General features: G+C 41.6%; 1 protein-coding gene across 1 annotated transcript in view; it reads left to right on the top strand.

Moving 5' to 3' along the window:
• Positions 1–17,065, top strand: part of vax2 (ventral anterior homeobox 2) — a 32,521-nt gene extending 15,456 nt beyond the window's left edge. The window contains exon 3 of the mRNA XM_012854449.3: positions 11,438–17,065. Within this exon, the coding sequence (XP_012709903.1) occupies positions 11,438–11,935 (498 nt within the window). The 3' untranslated portion in view covers positions 11,936–17,065. The remainder of the gene's footprint in view (positions 1–11,437) is intronic.
• Positions 17,066–18,522: the final 1,457 nt, after the last annotated feature.

The following is an 18,522-nucleotide window of genomic DNA, read 5'->3' as shown; positions in this document are numbered from 1 at the left end:
TGAGCTCACCCAGAATTCATCGGACTTGACTGAGATTTGAACTCCACCTTGTTTAAACTGTAAGGATAGACGTTGCAGTGGTCTGCGTCAGATTAGAAATATAATCCCCCGTGCTGTGTATGCAGAGCTATGCAAGGTGCCGCACTTTGCATCGCTCACTTTTCCCATATTAGTGTATAATTCAATTAATTACAGGAAAGAAATAGTTGGGAATTATTTAGATTGAAAGCAGGCTCTTAATTTTTACCAGCATGTTTCGACTGACTGGAGATAATATCAGTGTTTGGAGAGTCCAGGCCTGAATGTAACAGGGAAACTGTGGAAGGAGCTTATTACAGATTAATAAACTGGCGGGTCGGTCTTCTAACCTGAAGACCTGGAGCGCGTTGCAAACGATGAATTGTCAAAATACTTGGAGCTGCATGCAAATAGTCTGTAAGAAATTCTAAGAAGCATCTGACCTCTCTGACGGGCTTTTCAAAGAGGTTTTTCAGAATGGTTTAAACAAATTTCTGACATTCAAATGTTAAAAAAAAAAATTTAAAAACAGACTAAGTATTTTTTCCTCCTAAAATGATTTCCATTAGTACTTTTAAATAAGTTTTTAAATATGTTATACAGCATTGGGAAGAGAAAAAGGCCCAGAGCATCACAGATCCTCCACCATGCCTTATGATGGGCATAAAATGTGGAGTTTACTGACTTTTGATGATCAACACTGTTGAATGGCATGTCCGCCTGTCTTTCCCATTTTGAGGAGCGGCTGACAGTAATCGTGCTCTTAGTAGAGGCAAAATGTCTTTTTGCTTTGATGGAAATAAAACATCAGATAAAAGTAATCTCTTTCTTTCGAGGGTATTGTTCAGTAAATTAAACGAATGCTGAAGCTTAAAATGAACCACAGAATCCTAAAGACCTAAGGATCACGAATATTAAGAAAATGACAAATATTCACGATCCATTCTAAAATTCAGGCACATAGTTAGAACACAGCTAGATGCCATAGGTTAATGCATCTAGCTGTGGGTTAAAAGTCCAGCGTAATTCCTAAAAAGATGAAAATCAGAGATTTGGGGGGGGGGGGGGGGGGGATGTGTGGCAAAGATATGGCTGAATTTTCTGCAGAAGGTCAGTGGAAACTGAAACAACTGCAGGGCGACATGGAAGTGAATCTTATTGGATGGCATCCAGATGCTTCACTGTGTTTTTTTGGCAAATGAGCGAGCTGGCCCAGAGGAACCTGAGCCACGGGGGAGCGCACAATCTATGGAGAGTGGGACACGGGGAGGGGCTAAGAGACGAGGAAAGCGGCATGAAGAGAGAGAGAGAGAGAAAGGGATGGGCTTCATAACGCTCCCAAGTGCTTTTACACTAAGGAGGATTAGTCAACAATATCTACCAGCCACTCAGTAAGACGGCGTTAACCCCCAGCTGAACCATGACCGGAGCTGCTCTGAGGTCTAGGGGTCAGCGAGGATGTGATGACAACGATGACGACATCGTGAAAAGGGTTTTTTTTTTTTTTCATAGGAGGTTAATGTAGGGCTGGACAAATGAACGAGATCAGGTAATGAGGACAGAGTGGAAAGAGGCACATTGTTGCGCCGAGCTGCTTCCATCAGTGAGAGACGTGTTTCCATGAAGCAGCTTGTAGCACCAAACCGAGGCGATGGTGAACTTCGTCAGCAGCTGACGTCAGAGCCAGAGGAGTGCAGTTTTGTAATCCTGGTGTCGGGTGCAATGCTCTAGATTCATATTCCAAAATTCGACAAACAAGGTCACAATCCAGTCATTCCTTTCTTTCTAATATTATCTTTGTTAACACATCCCTATAGGCCTTATAGAATTTGGCTCAATAATGGCAACAATCTCAGATATATTCCAAAATGATATGATTTTAATCCTATCAATTTTCAAGATCCACATCATTTCTGGAAGTCAGGGAGCAAAAGGTACCACGAAAGACAGCTGTAAACATAGACAGTATAACATTCAGTTCAATTAAATTTCTGTTTAACTGAATTAAACTACATTGAATGTCATATCAAGGCAAGTTAATCAGAGCAGATTGATATTCAAATGTAAAAGGTATAAATTTAATTCAATCCAACCCAAGTCCTGCTCAGATTCATGTACATTCAGTCCGGCACCTTTCTCAGTTTCCGTTTATCACATGTGGACTTGCAGTGCTTCATGCCTCTTGAGCTGTTTTACATTTTGTCGCATCACAACCACATTCTTCAGCGTATTTTATCATGACTTTATGTAGTCGACCAACAGATCAGCCTCAGTCTGACTGCATCGAGAGCATCTGCGCACATCAAGTCAAGCAATCGATTTTCAGTTGGTTTTTAGGTCTGGACTGATTTGTGCGCTTGAACAGATTTTATCTTTTGGAGAAACATTTGCACAGATACTTTTTGAAAGATGGAAAAATGCCAACCTTCAGCTTGTACAATACAAAATCTTTCATAAAACACACTCGCTTAATAACGCACGCTCTCTCTGGCACTTTCCACATGTCTATGGCTTTTGGTTAAAAGTATCTGAAGAGCTATTAACATGCCAGGAGTGCACAGTCCCAGTCTGTCCCTCACTTAGCTTTTTAGGTGACATCACAGAAGTGGATTTGGCAATTAATAAATGTCACACCTTTCTTGCAGGTCTAATGATTGCAAAAAAAATAAAATGTTAAAGTACTAGAAGAAGAAAAAGAGTTTAAATATGATTTATTAAAAAAAACATTATGAAAAGAATTGGATTCTATGGATAAAGGGCCTGCTTGTTAGAAAAACCAGAATAATTTTGAAATGCTTTGGTCTTGATTAACTGAATCTGCGTCTGAGGCTGAGGGGTGTGTGGATGCTAACACCGGGGCGGTGCTGTCTTTAGATGGACTGGGCATTTCAGTCCCAGCCTTGCGTGGATGTGTCAGTGATGGCCGTGGACCGCTGCGCCATCTTGTCTGGCCAGCTGCCACTACTGGCTGGTATGGGTGGGTTCGGTATGGTTCGGTGATGGAGAAGAAGGTCTTAGCACGGGTGGTGAGGACAGCACAGAGAATTGTTGGAGGCCGCCTGCAAGATCTGGACTCTGTTTGTGCTGCACGAGTCCAGAGGAGAGCCAGACACATTGCCACAGATCCCACCCATCCGGGAAATGCACCGTTTGTGTGAGTCCTAGCAGACCCTAAAGATTGTGCTGTTTTTTTTTTCTTCCATGCTTTAATTTCTCTCTCTATATAAAAACAAACAAACAAAAAACCCTGTCCTGTACCCATTGTTCATTACTGGCTGTTTATTGGATGTACCCTAAGCCGGTTTATGTCCTGGAAAAAATTGTCACCACGATAACACGCGGTGCCAATAAACACTTCTTGATTCCCACCTGAAGGACTATCCCCTGGCAAAATAGTCCTATCAGTTAATACTTTATAAATACTGTCAACAAATTCTCCCACCTGAGCTGTATATCTCTGCAGCTCCTCCATAGTTACCACGGGTCTCTTTTCTGCTTCTCTAATTAATGCTCTACTTTGACCAGTCTTTTGGTTTGAATGAAAAGCCATGTTTTGGTTAATTTTTTTTTGTGCACTGCATTTTATTGAGGGGTATCAGACCAAAAATAACGCTGAACTCAAAGGCCCACTGCACTTTTCTGTTTTTTTTTTTATGAAACTAAAGTCTCCATTTTTTTTATTCTATTTCTTTATTCACTGCCCTTTGTTGGTCTATCACACATATGAAGACTGATACTACAAGATGTAAAATGACAGTTGGTAAAAAGTTTGCAGCAATGTCTGATCCTGAGCAAGCATGTGGCAGCAGTAGAGAGGAACAACTTGCTTCTAATTATTAAACAGGGCTTATTTAATGGGGCCATTTCTGGTCTTATTAAAGAGACCAGAATATATATTTTTTTCTCTCCATCATACCTGTGTCCATTGGTTGAGTACACGCAGTCCTAAAGCTCCTGGTGTGCCTGGTACGGGCTTCGGGGGAAAAAAATGTTTTTCACTGTGCATGCTTGTCACATGGCAGGGATCAGAGGGTCTGAGCAGGGTCACCGTGAGAGCAGCGAGCTGCTGCAGGGGTCATTAAAAGTGTAAAAGAGTCACCCAGGGTCCTTATGAAAGCCCAAACAGACAAAATAATTTGCTTCACCTCCGGGTTTTGTTACACTTTGATGTATTAGTAAATAATGTTTCCCATCAGCGGCACTTAACTACATGGTGCTGAGATAAAAACAGTTTTCCTATCCCATTGTTTCCCTTAGCTTGGTGTTGTGGGACAAGGCAGGGTTTAGAAGTGAGCTATTAAATGCACTCTTAGTCTTGATCTGACTTAACCTTTCTACCTCTGGTGCAGTTTACCAGCTTGATCTGAGTTCACAACTGGCTTGACTGGCTTGCGCACATATATATACATACATATATATATACATACATGTTGGCCTCATCCTTCTTCCCATGAACTTAAATGTATGCCACCTCTCCAAGGTCTGCATCTGGTTTAGAGCTGCAGAACAGATTGAACTCCAGTCACCATCGCAACATCAACATGTGCAATGTCGCATTTGGAGCATTGGATGCAATGTTTGGTTGACTGTCGTGCTTGAAGTGTGATGATTACGTTTGGCTAGTTGGATTGACTCCCACTGTCCTTGATGCCGCCACCAGATGTAGATTTCAGTGACAGCTCATGAATAGGAGTAATTTGCTGGCAAAACAGAAAGGGACTAATGAGAAAAGCAGGGTTAATTGCAACCAATATCATCATCAAAATATTCAGCGTTACTGGTGCAGTAACAGCTTGTCCTAAAATCGAACAGCCCTAATCTGCCTCCATTGTCTTCATCATTTAATGCTTCTTTGTCATTTTGGCCTTTTGTCTCCTCCTCTGTCTTTCAAAAGGAGATTAAAGGCAGATTCGTTTTATAGATGGTATGGTGTAGTAGCACGTTGCACCTGCAGGCATACCAGTGTTTTGTCACAGAACGCCTACCTGTGCCTACAGCTAGGCTTTTTTTTTTTTTTGTTTTTAAGCTAAAGGACTAAATAAGGGAGCCGTTGTAAATATTTAGGTCTCTGGTAGGAACCAGCAGGGGTTTGTCTGTTGGCTAAATGCAGATTTAGTTTGTTAATCTTTAAAATGCAGCTGTTTGCTCATCAGAGATGCACCAAAAGAGATGGTTTCCAAATCTAAAAAGACACCGGGACCACGCCTACCGTTTCATCTGAGTAGGATTCGTGACCTAGAAACATAACAATGTAGATGTCGGACTAAAAGGGTGAGCAAATTTTACTTGGTTTTAGTGTTTATTTTAGCACATCCTTCCCTCTGGCATCCCTGGCATCCTCAGTGTTGGAGTCCTCGCCATAGTGCAAACCAAGAAGGCCGGAGGTTGAAGCCCAGGGCAAATGCAGGTCACGGCAGATCCAGATCTCCCTCGGTAATCTCTGCCCCAGCGCTGAACTCTGGATCCCATTAACAAGGATTTACATGTAATAGTGTAGTTGTACCAAAGGCAGTATTGCTTTCTTTTCTGCTCATCATTTCCATCCGTCTAATAAAATCCCTGTAAAATACCATCAAGCTTCTTTTTTAGTGCCCCCCCTACCCCCTATCTTTTTTGCTTCAGCAAGATGTAGGAGGACTGCAATGTGAGCAGAAGCCAGAGCCACGCCCTCCTCACGGGGATAAAGGAAATTGATTGGCTGAGAGTGTTATCTGTTGTCAAAGCCTTTTATGGGATGTGGGTGTTTTGGCAAGAGTTGGCACATGAGGAAAATGCACGTGGAGATCTAAAGATAAAGGTGTGGGGGCTTAACAAAAGATATCCAGCATAAGCAGAAGTTTGCCCCATCTTGTGCGCTTCCTTTTTTCCCTCCGTGTCTCTTTTTGGTCTTTGCAGACCTGTTGTCCCTCGTACTCTACCCTGAGCTGTGGGATCTTCTCCGATCCCATTATTTGCGCAGAGGTCTGTAGTGAAACCCATGATCTCACTTGACCTAACTTCCTGCTGAGCCCGCCTTTACAGTTCGGTGATACGATAGTTTACACCTGCCAGCCTGATTACCAACCACACCATCGATCTCTAACTTCCCCCCACCGCAGCAGTTTACTGTCGAGATGATTCGGATGCTCCAACAAATGAAGATCCAATGATGAAAAGCGACTTGTTGTCTGAGCCAAAACAATATATTGAAGGAAATTTAACACAACGATGGGATTGCAAGGCATGGTTTTAAGCACTTGTTGGATTGGATCAAGTTCCACTATCTAAACCCACCGACTCTAATCCAGAGCTCCAATCCATTTAGCCAGCCTAGCTACTAATTACAGCAGATTGTCCCTCCTGCTACATCCCTCTGAGTCATCTAATTTGGAATAGCCCATACAAAACCTGAAGGTTACAATCTTCTTGGTTTTTTTTTTAACCATCATAAAAGACTAAATGACTGTCAGCCCAAATAGTAGCTAGCTGTTTATCATTAAGTTCAGATTAAAAATTAAAAACTGTGACTATAGCATAATGAGCAGTTGAACTGCAAGCTATTCCCTATATTTGAAACTAAGCAAGTCTGGGAGTACGACGTCCTGGTCAATCTCACATGGAAGTCTGACAACACGTTTAAAAAAAAAGCATTGAATATATTGGGTGTAGAAAAACAAAAAAACGCGCGTCAGATAAGGCACAAACAATTTATTAACAAGAACACCATTACTGGCTAACCGTTAGCTGCTAATGATGCTAAGCTTAGCATTTCCTTTGGGTCTTTCTATATGGCTGTTTCATTGGTACTCAGGCTGTCTTAAGTGATACTCAACCCCCCCCCCCCCCCCCCTACCCCCCCCCCACCCCCGAATGATAAAAAACAAAAACGGTATCAATCGTTGAAAGATTAACACAAACTAACTGAGATGATGAAGACAATCGAACCAGGAAGAAATGCTTATGGCTACCTTTACTGATAGTGACCAGACGTCCCCGATTTCCGGGGACAGTCCCCGTTTTGGACCACCTGTCCCCAGCTAAAGCTGCCCCCGGAAATGTCCCCGATTTTACCGAGGGGGGAAATGTTGCGTGTAGACTGTTATTACGGTAGCTGGTTGCGCTGCCTCATGTCACTCTTCCCTTAGGAGGTGGCAGAGCTCTTTGGGTCCAACAAAATTGGAAAGCTCTGCTAACCACCCTTGACCCCTCCGCTCCCACCCTCCCCACTTTGCCCCAACCCAGAGACATAGTTCTTGTTTTCTACTAATAGCACTATCGATTTATTAATTTTATTAATCTTAGGATATACTAACAGTGTGGAGAGGCACATTCCTGGCTTTTACACTTGATTTTTGTTGTTTAAATATTAATAAATATGTAAAAATAAATGAAACCATTACTGTCCCCGTTTCCTAATTTCATCTTGATGAGATGTAATGCTTTTTATGTACAAACAAGAAATGTCCCCAGATTTGATTTCAGAAATCTGGTTACCTTACCTTTACTGCATTCCTTATATTGCATTCCATTTGCTGTCAGAACTCAGAAATCCTGGCTTCTTATCACAAAAATCAACTGTAACGACTGCTATAGTCGGACTTTCCCCTCGGAAAATCTGAGAAATGTTTTAAGGCCAGTTGTTGGATCCAACATGGCAGCTCCTCGCATCAACAACAGCAAGATGTGATAAAGCACATTTATTTTACAAGAGACAGTTGTAAGAGTGTGTCTAGTACCAATGTTACATGTACCGGCTGCAACTCTGAAAAAGTGTTTGCATGTGGAAAGTACAGCTTTAAAGGACAGTTTAAAAGAGGTACTATGTACAAAACAACAGTTTCATGGCCGTCGCCATATTGGAATCCTAACTTTTTTGTTTTTATTTTGTAATCCTGACATCTCCGACTGTGCTGACTGGAATGCTTTTTACCCGGGTCTACCACATTTCCAAGTCCTATTTTTGTTTTCCGAGGCAAATGGATTGTAACATTATACCTCTAAAGTAGGAACTTGGATCTGGGCGTTACATCAAACCCAACTTGTTGTTGTTCCAGTTTGTTTGAAAACCAGTTAAATTTACCAATTAATATGCTATGTAACCAAGCTACTTGCTATTAGACACTTTAATTAAATTACTTGGATCACTGTCAGTCCGGTGTATCGTTTTTTTTCTTCTTTTCAGTTGTTTTTGTATTTTGGGGAGGGGGGGGGGGGTTCAACATTTACCCCCGAAAAGCTAATGACAATTTGTTTTTTAGCTTTTTATGTTTTCAAATTCCATGTTCCTTAGCAGCATGTTCACTAAATAGGATTAGACCTATATTGTGTGTGTGTGTGTGTGTGTGTGTGTGTGGAGGGTTGAGCAGCGACAGCTTTATATTGGTTAGCATAGACTTTAGCATTTCTACTGCTCAGCCTGGACACAAACTGAGAAGCTTTTTTTATTGGTCTGCACCGGCCCACAGAAACAATGCCGGGATGATGCGTATGGAGGCTAAAAGAAGTCTTCTTCTTACAAGAAATGCAGAGAATGTAATTTGTAAAAAGTGATTTGAAAACAATGCAAACCGCAAAAAATGTAGGTTCAACTTTACATTACTCTCAAAACATTTTTGAAATACGTTTTTTGATTGCAGTAATATCGAAACAAATTTGTATTCATAAAAATGCAAGCTCTTTGCTTTCGTTGTTTTTTTTTTTTTACCACCAGAGTAGTCGCCCCCTGGTGGCCAGTGAGATTAAAGCAGTTATTTACTGTAGCTACTCGGATCCTGGAGACCATTTTAACCAAAACACTACAATTCACAAATGTCGCTATTGCTTGAAAGATAAAATATTAGAAACAGTCTCCAGAAAAGCAATTTGAATAATAGCATTGGTTACCATAATAAGTGAATTGCTTCCCATAAGAACAGGTTGGTTTGCCAAAGCTTTCATTTTAATGCACTATTTAATATACAATTAAACTAAATGGTATATTGAGATTTGAGCAGCTTTCTATGTATCTCCATAGTTAATCAGAAATAGTTAACTGTAAAAAAAAAAAATTGATGGGCAATGGTAATGTATATTTATATGAAATTGTCTGCAGGTACGAATCAGTGCCTTTATTGGTTGAAATACAAAGTGGCTCAACCAAGAGAACAAAAGTCAGTATTACATGGATTTAGAGCTTTAAATGTGAGTCCAAATGGGGAAAATTTCCAAAAGCTCCACAGCGGAGAACTACAACACACCAATCTAATCTCTGCCAGTCAAAAATCAACTCACTATGTTTTGGCCTCTGGGTCTCAGATCAAGAGAGGCAACAACGACAGGTTTGTCAGTTTGAAACATTTAGGTTTAAAGCATTAGTTTGTGTTTGGTTGCAGAATAGAACAAAAAAGTTAAAACAGTAACATTCGTGATCTTACTCATTTTTGGTGGGCTGGTTTAGGGCAGTTGTGCAACAGTCTTATGAAGGTTTGCTTTTAAGATTACAGGCTCATGCACCTCTGCTTTTACAGAGCATAATCTTATCAGGGATTAGGCGATTTCCAAAAGAATACAGTAGAGTGGTCCTGTTGAAGCGTCTAATATTTCTGTAATGTAGCGTAAAATTCAACCGTACAGATGTGGTGATGAGTAGAGAAATGTCTCCCGACTTTCTGCTTTAGTTCGCCCTGTAAGTTGCACAAATGTAACATTTGATATTACGTAATACTGCAATTTGAATTCTTAGAAGCTGGAGGGCTTTCTGCAGTAATAAGAAGTATTTAGCCGGAGTATATGAGGACGGCTGGTACTGAGATTGCCTTCATGCTGCACTGAATCTGCAGGGAACATGGAGTTTGCTGTATCTTGGTCAGCAGTGAATCCATTATTCATGTGTGAGAATCCTCTCAAGCCACCTAGGATTTGGGCTCTCCGTCCAGCAACCTGCCGTGACCCCTCTGTGCCCTCCGCTCTCCGTCACACACTCTTCAAGTTGTCCACGTGTTATAAATCTACACTGGGCTCCATCAATTAAACATGAGAGACAAGGACAGGTGGAGTTCACCGAGCTTTAAACCAACGTGCTGCTGCTGCTGGAGGCATGATGGATCTTGACACAGAACCCTCCTGTTTTCTTTCACACATTATTAAAATTCATTTATATTAAAAGGAAACCTTCGGTACTGGTGCAAACCCACTAAATGAGCTGAGATTTCCTTTTAAATTGACATTTAAACCCCAAGTTAGGCAAATTATCAGCAAAAATGTATGTAAGTTGTTTCCCTTTTTTATTAAAAAATTGAAAGATCAGTCTCTTTACTCTGCTGGAAATATAACTAAGAACGAGCAAGCGGTTAAGGTTTGATTAGAAAAAAAAAATCAGATCAATTGAAACCTTCTCCCAGGTTTCCATCCTTGATGGGAGAAAGTATTTGTGTAGCATGATGTGGCCACCACCATGTTTCACCATGAGAATGGTATTTAGGGTGGTGTGCAGTGTCAGGGTTTCTGTCACACGTACAGTTTTATACGTGAGCCAAAATGTTCCTGGCTCTCACCTGACCAGAGCACCTTCTTCCATGTGGTTCCCAAGTCCCTCATTAGGCCCGTGGTAATTACCTGACTCCGCCAGATGGATTTGCTCCGCATATCCATCTGGAAACCTTCCGTTGAAGTAATTTTGGGAAGGGGCGAAAATACTGGTTAGCTGATTGGCCTATGTTGGTGATAAATGGGCCAAATAAACCAATCAGATCAACGAAGCATATGACGTACTCGTCAACATGCTTCGTCGTTGCTCGTAACAGAGCGACGACGAGAACACAACCACAAGCCAAGCTACTCTTGCTGCTGCAGGTAAAGGCTCGTTAGCTCAGCAGAGAAATACTCTGTAATTCCGATAAAACTTGCTCGATAGCCACGCTAACGCTAGTTTCATCGGCTGAAGCCGCCATGTTCTTTAGACTGAACTGACGCGCTTCCCGTTGCGTCACACCTCAACCCGCCTCAAAGCCAACGCTGATTGGACGTTCGTTTGGTGAACTGCTCCAAATTTTCTTTAACGGAAAGTAGCCAGACTGATCTGCGAGTGAAACCTTGAAAGCTCGCGAGATCAGGATGGTCTCACGAGGCTACCGTGGTAAAGCTTTAAACTGAACTTCTTTTTATGTCTTTCCTTCAACGATGTCTTTCCTCTTGTCAAACTTATATAAGGGCCAGATTTGTACAGTTCTTTGGTCATAATCGTCCTGCTAACATGTTCTCCTACCTAAGGTGTAGAGACCATAATCTTTCAGCTCTTTTTCTGATGATGGACTGAACAGGTCTCTGAATATTTAAATGTGAAAACCCAACAACTTAAAACAATAAAAACCCTGCTGATGAATGTGTGATTTCTCTTTGATTGTGTTTATTTATTACTCCTCTGGGTTTGCTTCCTTTGACAAAGCGTGTTGTGCTGTTGCAGGTGAAGGTCTGGTTCCAGAACCGCCGGACCAAGCAGAAGAAGGACACCACCAAGGACTCCGACAAGCGCTCCTCCTCCACGTCAGAGTCTTTGGCCACCTGCAACATCCTGCGCCTCCTGGAGCAGGGCCGCCTCCTGTCAGGGCCCGCCCCGCCCCCTAACGCTCTCCTGGGGCCTCCGGCTCACCCCACGAACGGCTCCCTGCTGAGCAGCCCCGGCGGGGGCTCCTCCACCTCCCCGGGGATCAGCAGCAGCACCTCACCCAGCTCCCTACCCGGCGGGACGTTCGGCCTCTCGCTGCCGTCTCTGGGCGGCACTCCGTCGTCGCCGCGGCTGGGCGTCCCGCCCCCGCACTCCCTCTGCTTCTCCATGCCCCTCCTGGGCGGGGCCCATCACGAACTGACGTCCACCTACGGCTGCGGGTCGTCGGCCTTCGAGCCGTACATGCGTCTGGACAGGAAGGAGGCAGATCTAGGCGGGAAGAAAACGGTCTCCTAAACTACGGGGCTCTCTTTTAGGAGCCCGAAGGAGGACGTGACTTTAGGAGCTTCATCCTGCCACTGGACAGGCAAAGAAAATGTGAAAACGGCAGTGACAGGGTTGCTTTGTAGCGACGCCATTTTGTGTAAAATGATACTGAGAAAAAAAAAAAAAAAAAAAAAAGACTTGATGGAAAGTGTTACGTTTTTTTTGTTGGAGTGTGTATGTTGCAGACAGATGTTTTTATCATCACTCTATTTACGGTAGTTTTAAGTGACTCTTCACTTTCTGTCCAGTAAGTTTGTGTGTATGTGTGTGATTTTCTTTCTCTCTCTCTCTCTCTTTTTATGGGCCTTCATTTACTGTTCAGGAAAAAAAAAAAAGCATACTTGACATGAATGGTTTGAACCCCTTCTCAGCAGGCGACCTGTAACAGGAACGCCACAGTAAGCTTTCTCCTCGTCGCAGAGGTCTATCCTTGTAGAGTTTCGGAGCTGGGATGAGGCTGGCACTGCGTCTGGACGAGACGGGCAGTAATTACACCTAAATATTCCTGTTCAAGGGGCCGTGTTGGCTTTTTAGTTGATGTGCTATCACAGTAGAAAAGAAACACACACACAAACACAAAAAAAAAAATAATCGTAGCATCTTAATATCAGTCTGTTTGGTGTCCAGATGTAGTTTTTGTAAAAAATCTTCCTTTTTTTTAATTTATTCTTTTTTTTTTTAAATATTGTTATCATTTTACTTCGGTTGTGTACGAAAACAGTAATTGGTAGGATCCGGTTGACCGATGCAAACTTACAGTACATATCTTGGTCTGATGGTTTAACGCGAAAGCAAACGGAGACAAAGGCAAGAGAGAGAAGGACGGTGAAAAGCATTCCACAGATGAAATTTTCTGAGGTGGCCGAGCTTCCATTCATCGAGCGTAGGCCCCGAGAAACGGACAGAGAAAACCTCTGAACTAATGTTGATTTGCACGTCTCACACCTTCTAAATCAACTCGGCGGGAGTTCAGAGAAAGAATCCATTTTAACAGATTCAACCTGAGGATCTTTGCCCCTGCTGCCTTTTTGGGTCTCGAGCTTCAGCTGCAGGCGACGAATCGACATGTTGCTCCACCGAAAATTCATCTCCAGCAAACATATTTGCCCAAAAGAAACAACACATGAGGCCAAAGTTAACATGTTTAGCCTCCGTGTGAAATGCATTTGTGAAATGGCAAGTCTGCTCTTGTGTCTTTAGGTTTTATTTGTGTTGTGCTCGTTATGTCCTGTTTCACATGGTCGCCATTTTCACAACCTGACTTTTCACAAAATAGTTGAGTTTAGGCGTGGGCCTGTAGGAGATTCTCATTTTGTATTAACTCAAATGTAAAACAGGGTCTAATTGCTTTTGCTCAAAACAGAAAAGCAATAATTATTCTAACTGCTGCTAAAATAGTCTACTATACTCATCAACAGTCATTATAATGTGATTTATTACATTTGTTTCTGTTATTCTGAGGCACAATGAACCAAAATGACTGAAGCCTGTGAAATGTCATAGCAGTAGATTTTAAATATTTATTGCCCAGACCATATTAGCCCACGTTTTTCTTGTTCTGCTAATTAGCCACCTTATTCCTATTACCCATGAGGCTACTGCAGAGCAAATATGGGCTAAAACATGTTAAAAAAACCAACACTTTGAAGATGATATAGGCGTTGCTACACCTTTATCTTACAAAAATTAGGACGGCGACCTGAAGAAATAGACTCTAATCACATATACCAGCATATTCAGCTGCTTTGTCAATCCATTGATACAGACAGGGAACAGAGTTTAAAATAGTTTACAACCTTTCAAGACATGGAGAGCTTGATCATTATGTCGTTGACCATTGTTTGATGCCATTATTTTGGTTTTTGGTTGAAAACGTGGTCATTCTTGGAAAAAATATAAAGAGATCTCATGTAGTATTGAATTATTGTAGATCTATGTTTCTATAATCCAACATCAGATCTGATCTTACAGGAATTTATCTGTAACCCTAAAGTCAACTCTGGTACAAACAGATGACACTGAAACTTGATCATCTGTACCTTTTTGGCAACCCACACCATCAATCTAAATGGACCAAAAACAGACACCAGATATGCTCTTAATTCATGAGTGATTTATCAGCAGTCTGGGCATGATGAAAGCAGCTTTGACTGCAGCTGAGAGGAGCCTCTATGTGAGGACTTGGCCTCCTGCGAGCGCTTTGTGACGAGTGAGAGGCCAGCGGGAGCGGCCATTGCTCGTTAAGAACAGAGTGACGGGAGAGTTTTACAGTCAGAATCACCACTAACACCAGAAAAGTCTCTGGATTCATCTGGAGATTAAATTTTTTGGTTCATTTTGAAAAAGAGTAATATTGGCAATGATGAAAATAGCAGGCATACAAGGTATTTCAGCGGCCGTTTTATATTTAGCCATTACAGCCCCATTTATCTTGACTCGTCATTTGCTGGTACCTGACAGAAAATAATCCACTGATTGCAGAAACAATCCTTTTTTTTTATTTTTATTTTACTCTAAAGGGATGCTTAGAAGCGTCTCAGACACTGCAAGCGAAACAAGTCATTTCCATTGGTGTGTGATTGTTCAGAAAGAGTAAATTCGCTAAATTTAGTTACTTTAAACATTAAGCTCACACACAAGATTAGCTACCTATAAAAATAGCTTCAAGCCAACTTCCAAAATCTCACCAGAAGATGCAAACACAATTAAACCTACAGCAGCTTCGCCCAGAATGAGGGAATTGTAGCCTGACAGGAGTAAAAAGTGGCGCTCTTTCAGTGTTCATGCTGTTGCGGTCCTTTCAGCCAGCTGAGGCACTGCGCAGCAACAAGTGGGGGAGGGGCAGTGTAACTAAACGGTCGACACATCCAGAGGAAAGTCAGGCCACGCCGTCTGTCCCCATGTTGTGTGTTTAGCTTTTTACATTAAAAGTTTAAACTTTTTTTTTTAAAAGGTTTCTTTTTAAACCCGTTGAGACGGTTGAGCGGTGCATGTCTGGTGGAGAAGCGTCACGCTGCGTCACGCCGACATCGTTACCGTCTTCCTCGTTTTCCACCTCCCGTCACACTTCACCTCGGCCCTTCCTTCTGACTGCTCTCCATTGAAAGCACTCTAAGCTTGTTGTTTTCTTTTCACATCCCCACCAGTCGCTTCATTTTTCAGCCTTCATGTTGTTGGAAGCGAAACCATGTGTTGAAGAAAGAAAGGCGTAATGTTTTCTTCCTTGGTTAGCGTTTGGCGGCAGTTTATTCCTAGAAAAGGCAATTTCTGCTATTACAGTCCCTGAGTTGGTTTTATAATCAACTACACTTTTTCTAATTGAATGATTTGAAGCTAAACTGACCTCCGTGTGCTTGGATTGGGGGAAAAAAAATTACATTTATTGAAGGTAGAAAGGAGAGCAAAGGAAGAATCACCCGTTTCATGTTTTTCTTTCTCATAAAAAGCAGTTCCTCCAGGCTTCCTTCTCGGTCAAATCGCTCACAAGAACCTGCAATTTGCAACCATTTGCCCTCAATTTGTGCGTGTCGTTTGCGTTTCCAGTCCCCCGTTTCTGCTGCCGTTTGTCATCGGTTTTCCTTTTGAATTTTTTTTTTTCTTTTCTCCCGTTATGTGTTTTTTCATTATTATTTTCTGTCAGTCTAAGGTGTTTCAGCGGCACGGAGAAAAAAAAAAAAGAAAAAAGAAAAAGCAGAAAGGCACTGCCGTGACATCAATTTATAAAGCGCTTACGAGTGAAGGCAGGCCCAGTTTTTCCAGATAAATTTCCCGTGGAGCAAATGGAGAGGATCTGACCTCGGTCTGTCGGTTCGCGGGGCCTTTTCGCACCCATGTAGCAGCAGCTTGTAGCCGATAATTTCTGAACGCAGCTGTACCGCGAAGAGAAAGAAAAACACCCACTCTGGGCTCTTTGCGGCGGTACACCTGTGCTCTTGTTGAACACTGTATTATTTTCTATAAGCACCATCCATAATTCACACTCTCCTGCATCAAATATTGAGCAGCGAAACGGAGCTGAGAGGTCAGGAGGCCCGCTTCTCGTGTAAAGCCGACGCACTCCTTCGCAAATTACTCTCCTTTTTTTCCTCGCAGCCACGCCGTCTCTTTCCCGTCGCACCGTAAACACACTATGTTCTCGTTCCCTTTTTTTTTTTTTTTTTGCTTTTGCTTCAGTTGCTCGAGACAATTGATGCAAAAGGCTCTTATTTATTAGTCAAACCTGCTCGGTTTCAGTCTCTGCCACCGTGACCTGAGGAGGGTATTGTAAATGAAAGGAAAAAAAAAAAAAAAAGAATAATAAAAATAAAAATATACAGGTTAAGGCTTCTCACACTTCCTGTTTTTCTCTTGCGATTCAGCACTGACTCCTTTTTGTGTCATTGATCGATGGTGTTTTGTAATGTATATCTGCAGTTATTGTATCGTGTGCTCAGCTTCGTTGGGGCGGGGGGGGGGGAAGGGTTGTGAGAGCGAGACGCTGCCTCTTGTGGAGCGAAAGAACTGATAAAGCCTTGCTCCGTTTAAGACAAAGCCCGTTTGTAGTTTGTTTATCGGTTTCTTCTCATTCCAGCTGAGACGAAGTGTTTTACTTTTGATTTAAAAGAAGAAAAATGCTACAGGCGTCTATTGGCCTCTCCATGATTTTTGTTTTAGACTGCATGAAAGCTGTTGTTTTAATTCCTCATAATGCACCGTCGAGGTCCGGCAGAGGCCCCTTGTTTGTTTTCTTCGAGCAGTGAAACAAACCTGAAGTCAAGCTAACGGCACCAGCTATTTCTTGTGACCAACATGTACATAGATATAAATTTATATATAAATATATATATAAATGGGTCTTTGCACAAGTTATCTCCGTGTCTGCTCTGTGTGATTTTTAACAGGAAATAAAAAAAAACAAAATGTGGCAGAAAGCTTAGGTTAAAAAAAAAAAAAGACTTTATATATGCTTTACAGTTCTTTGTCTCATTAACATTTTGCACTTATTTAAAGAGGCTCTCTTTGGTTTCCGGGCTGACGGAGCTGTTTTCACGCTCTGCTGAGATATTGTACAATATGTATATGTATTTTTATTCATATGCATATAAATATATGTCTATGTAATTTGTCTCTTGTGTTTAGTCTGTTTTTTTTCCCACCATCATCAAGGCCAGAAAAGCAAATTAGCAGCTGTCTGCTCTGCCTCTATTCATTCGCGTTTATTTCATATGTACGTCAGGCTGCTTTATTAAAACCTTGGGAGTCTTCCTACTTATCCAGCAAATCAAGGCAGGCGACATTTTAAGCTCTTTTTGTGTAAAAATGCCATCTTTAGATGCACTTCTGAGTCTAATTTGCATTGGATGATGCTTTCAGCTAACATGTTCTTGTGCTGCACAATGAAGAACGTTCAACATGCGTTTTAAACTCATTATTAATGCATCTAACTAGTGAAAGAACACGTAGCTGGTTGATAGCAGCTTTGATTCGATCTAAATTGAAAAGAACAGCTCATTCAAGTCAAGTGAGTTATTTGGTTTTTCTATAGAGAAAATGATTGACTTTCGTAAATGATCTATCTGCTAATCACGCATACAGCAAGCTCGGCGACGATGCTTTATCGCTATAAGTTTAAAAAGACCTTTAACGTTGATATAAAAAAAGTAAACGCGATAAGCTTTCTATAAACTGTTCTTTTTGCCATTTTTTTCTTTTGACTTATTACATGCATCATTACCAACATTGATATAATGGCTTAGTGGCCCATGTTTAACTTTTCCTCAGTCTGATAACTAAAATGCGAGCAGATTTTCTCGTTACTAACTGAATTCAGGAGTTAAACGTGGTCGTCGGCCATGTTTTGTCGCACCCAGTAAGGACTTGTAAGAAGCTGTGAAATAAATTCACATTTATCATCTGTATCATAATTTAGAAAATAAATCCAGGTGAATTTAGTATTAATTTCCAAGGAGTGAACTCCTTTCATTGTGCCCTATACCTCTCCTCCCTTCTTTCTCCTTTTCTCATCTGTCTGTCCCATATTCCCTCTTTTTGTTCAATCCTCCTACCAAGTTTCCTACCTCCCTCCCTTCCTTCCATCTGTCCTTTGTCTGTTTTTGTGACCCTTCCTTCCTTCTTCCCTCCTGTTTGTTTTTTCCAGTTTCAAAATGCAGAACCTGACGACTGTGAACATATCCCCCATTAGTTCATAGCAACCTTTAGTATTTGATATTTGAAAATGACAATAAAGAACTGGAAAACGGAAAGTTAATCTTGGTGTGAGGTTATTCAGCTCAATTCAATTTTATTTATATAGCGTCAATTCATGAAGCATGTCATCTCGAGGCACAAATTCAATCAGATTATACAGATTGGTCAAAAAATGTCCTATCTAAGGGAACCAGTTGATTGCATCAAGTCTTCAGAAGCAGCATTCACTCCTCCTGAAGAAGCGTAGAGCCATCTGCATCCATGGCTTTGCAGCAATACCTCATACCAAGTAAGCATGAAGCGACAGTGCCAGTGGCACTTTTTTTTTTTTTATAAAAAAGTAATAAAAAGGAATTTATTTTAGCGCTTTT

Source organism: Fundulus heteroclitus, chromosome 14 (genome assembly GCF_011125445.2).
Source record: "Fundulus heteroclitus isolate FHET01 chromosome 14, MU-UCD_Fhet_4.1, whole genome shotgun sequence".
Classification (NCBI taxonomy): domain Eukaryota; kingdom Metazoa; phylum Chordata; class Actinopteri; order Cyprinodontiformes; family Fundulidae; genus Fundulus; species Fundulus heteroclitus.
Note: the sequence above shows the minus strand (reverse complement) of the source record. Positions and strands in the feature narration are given on the sequence as shown.